Source organism: Eimeria mitis, genomic scaffold (assembly GCF_000499745.2).
Source record: "Eimeria mitis Houghton genomic scaffold, Emh_scaff1127, whole genome shotgun sequence".
In the NCBI taxonomy this organism is placed as follows: domain Eukaryota; phylum Apicomplexa; class Conoidasida; order Eucoccidiorida; family Eimeriidae; genus Eimeria; species Eimeria mitis.
In genome coordinates this window covers 1,920-2,330 of record NW_013567748.1, presented here as the reverse complement: position 1 = coordinate 2,330, position 411 = coordinate 1,920, and the positions used below count along the sequence as shown (strand labels likewise).

At 55.5% G+C, this 411-nt stretch overlaps 1 protein-coding gene across 1 annotated transcript in view; it reads left to right on the top strand.

The window, feature by feature from the left end:
• EMH_0030160 (uncharacterized protein) overlaps positions 1-411 on the top strand; it is a gene marked incomplete at both ends in the record, with an annotated part of 8,629 nt that overhangs the window by 6,997 nt on the left and 1,221 nt on the right. Inside the window, one exon of the mRNA XM_013494384.1 lies at positions 237-304. Coding sequence (XP_013349838.1) covers positions 237-304 — 68 coding nt within the window. The remainder of the gene's footprint in view (positions 1-236; positions 305-411) is intronic.

Genomic DNA, 411 nt, shown 5'->3' with positions numbered 1-411 from the left:
CATATACACCATACATGCATGCATGCATGCATGCTGCATATACACCATACATGCATGCATGCATGCATGCATGCATGCATGCGAGGCTGCGGTGTACATACACCTACCTAGTAGGAGCATAGATATCCAGAAGAAGAGCCGATTGTATTTTGTTTTGTCTTCGTCTTTTGCTATCCCCCAAAGGAGGCTGGGGGCCCCTGACGTTGCTGCTTTTGTTGCTCCCCCCCCTGCCGCAGCAGCAGCAGCAGCAGCAGCAGCAGCAGCAGCAGCAGCAGCAGCAGCAGCAGCGCTTTGAACACCACTTGTGCGCCGTACCGCTGCTGCTATCTGCTGCGGGGTCAAGTCCAATTGCTGCTGCTGATCCTGCTCCTGTTGCGCTTGCTGCAGCTGCTGCTGCTGCTGCTGCTGCTG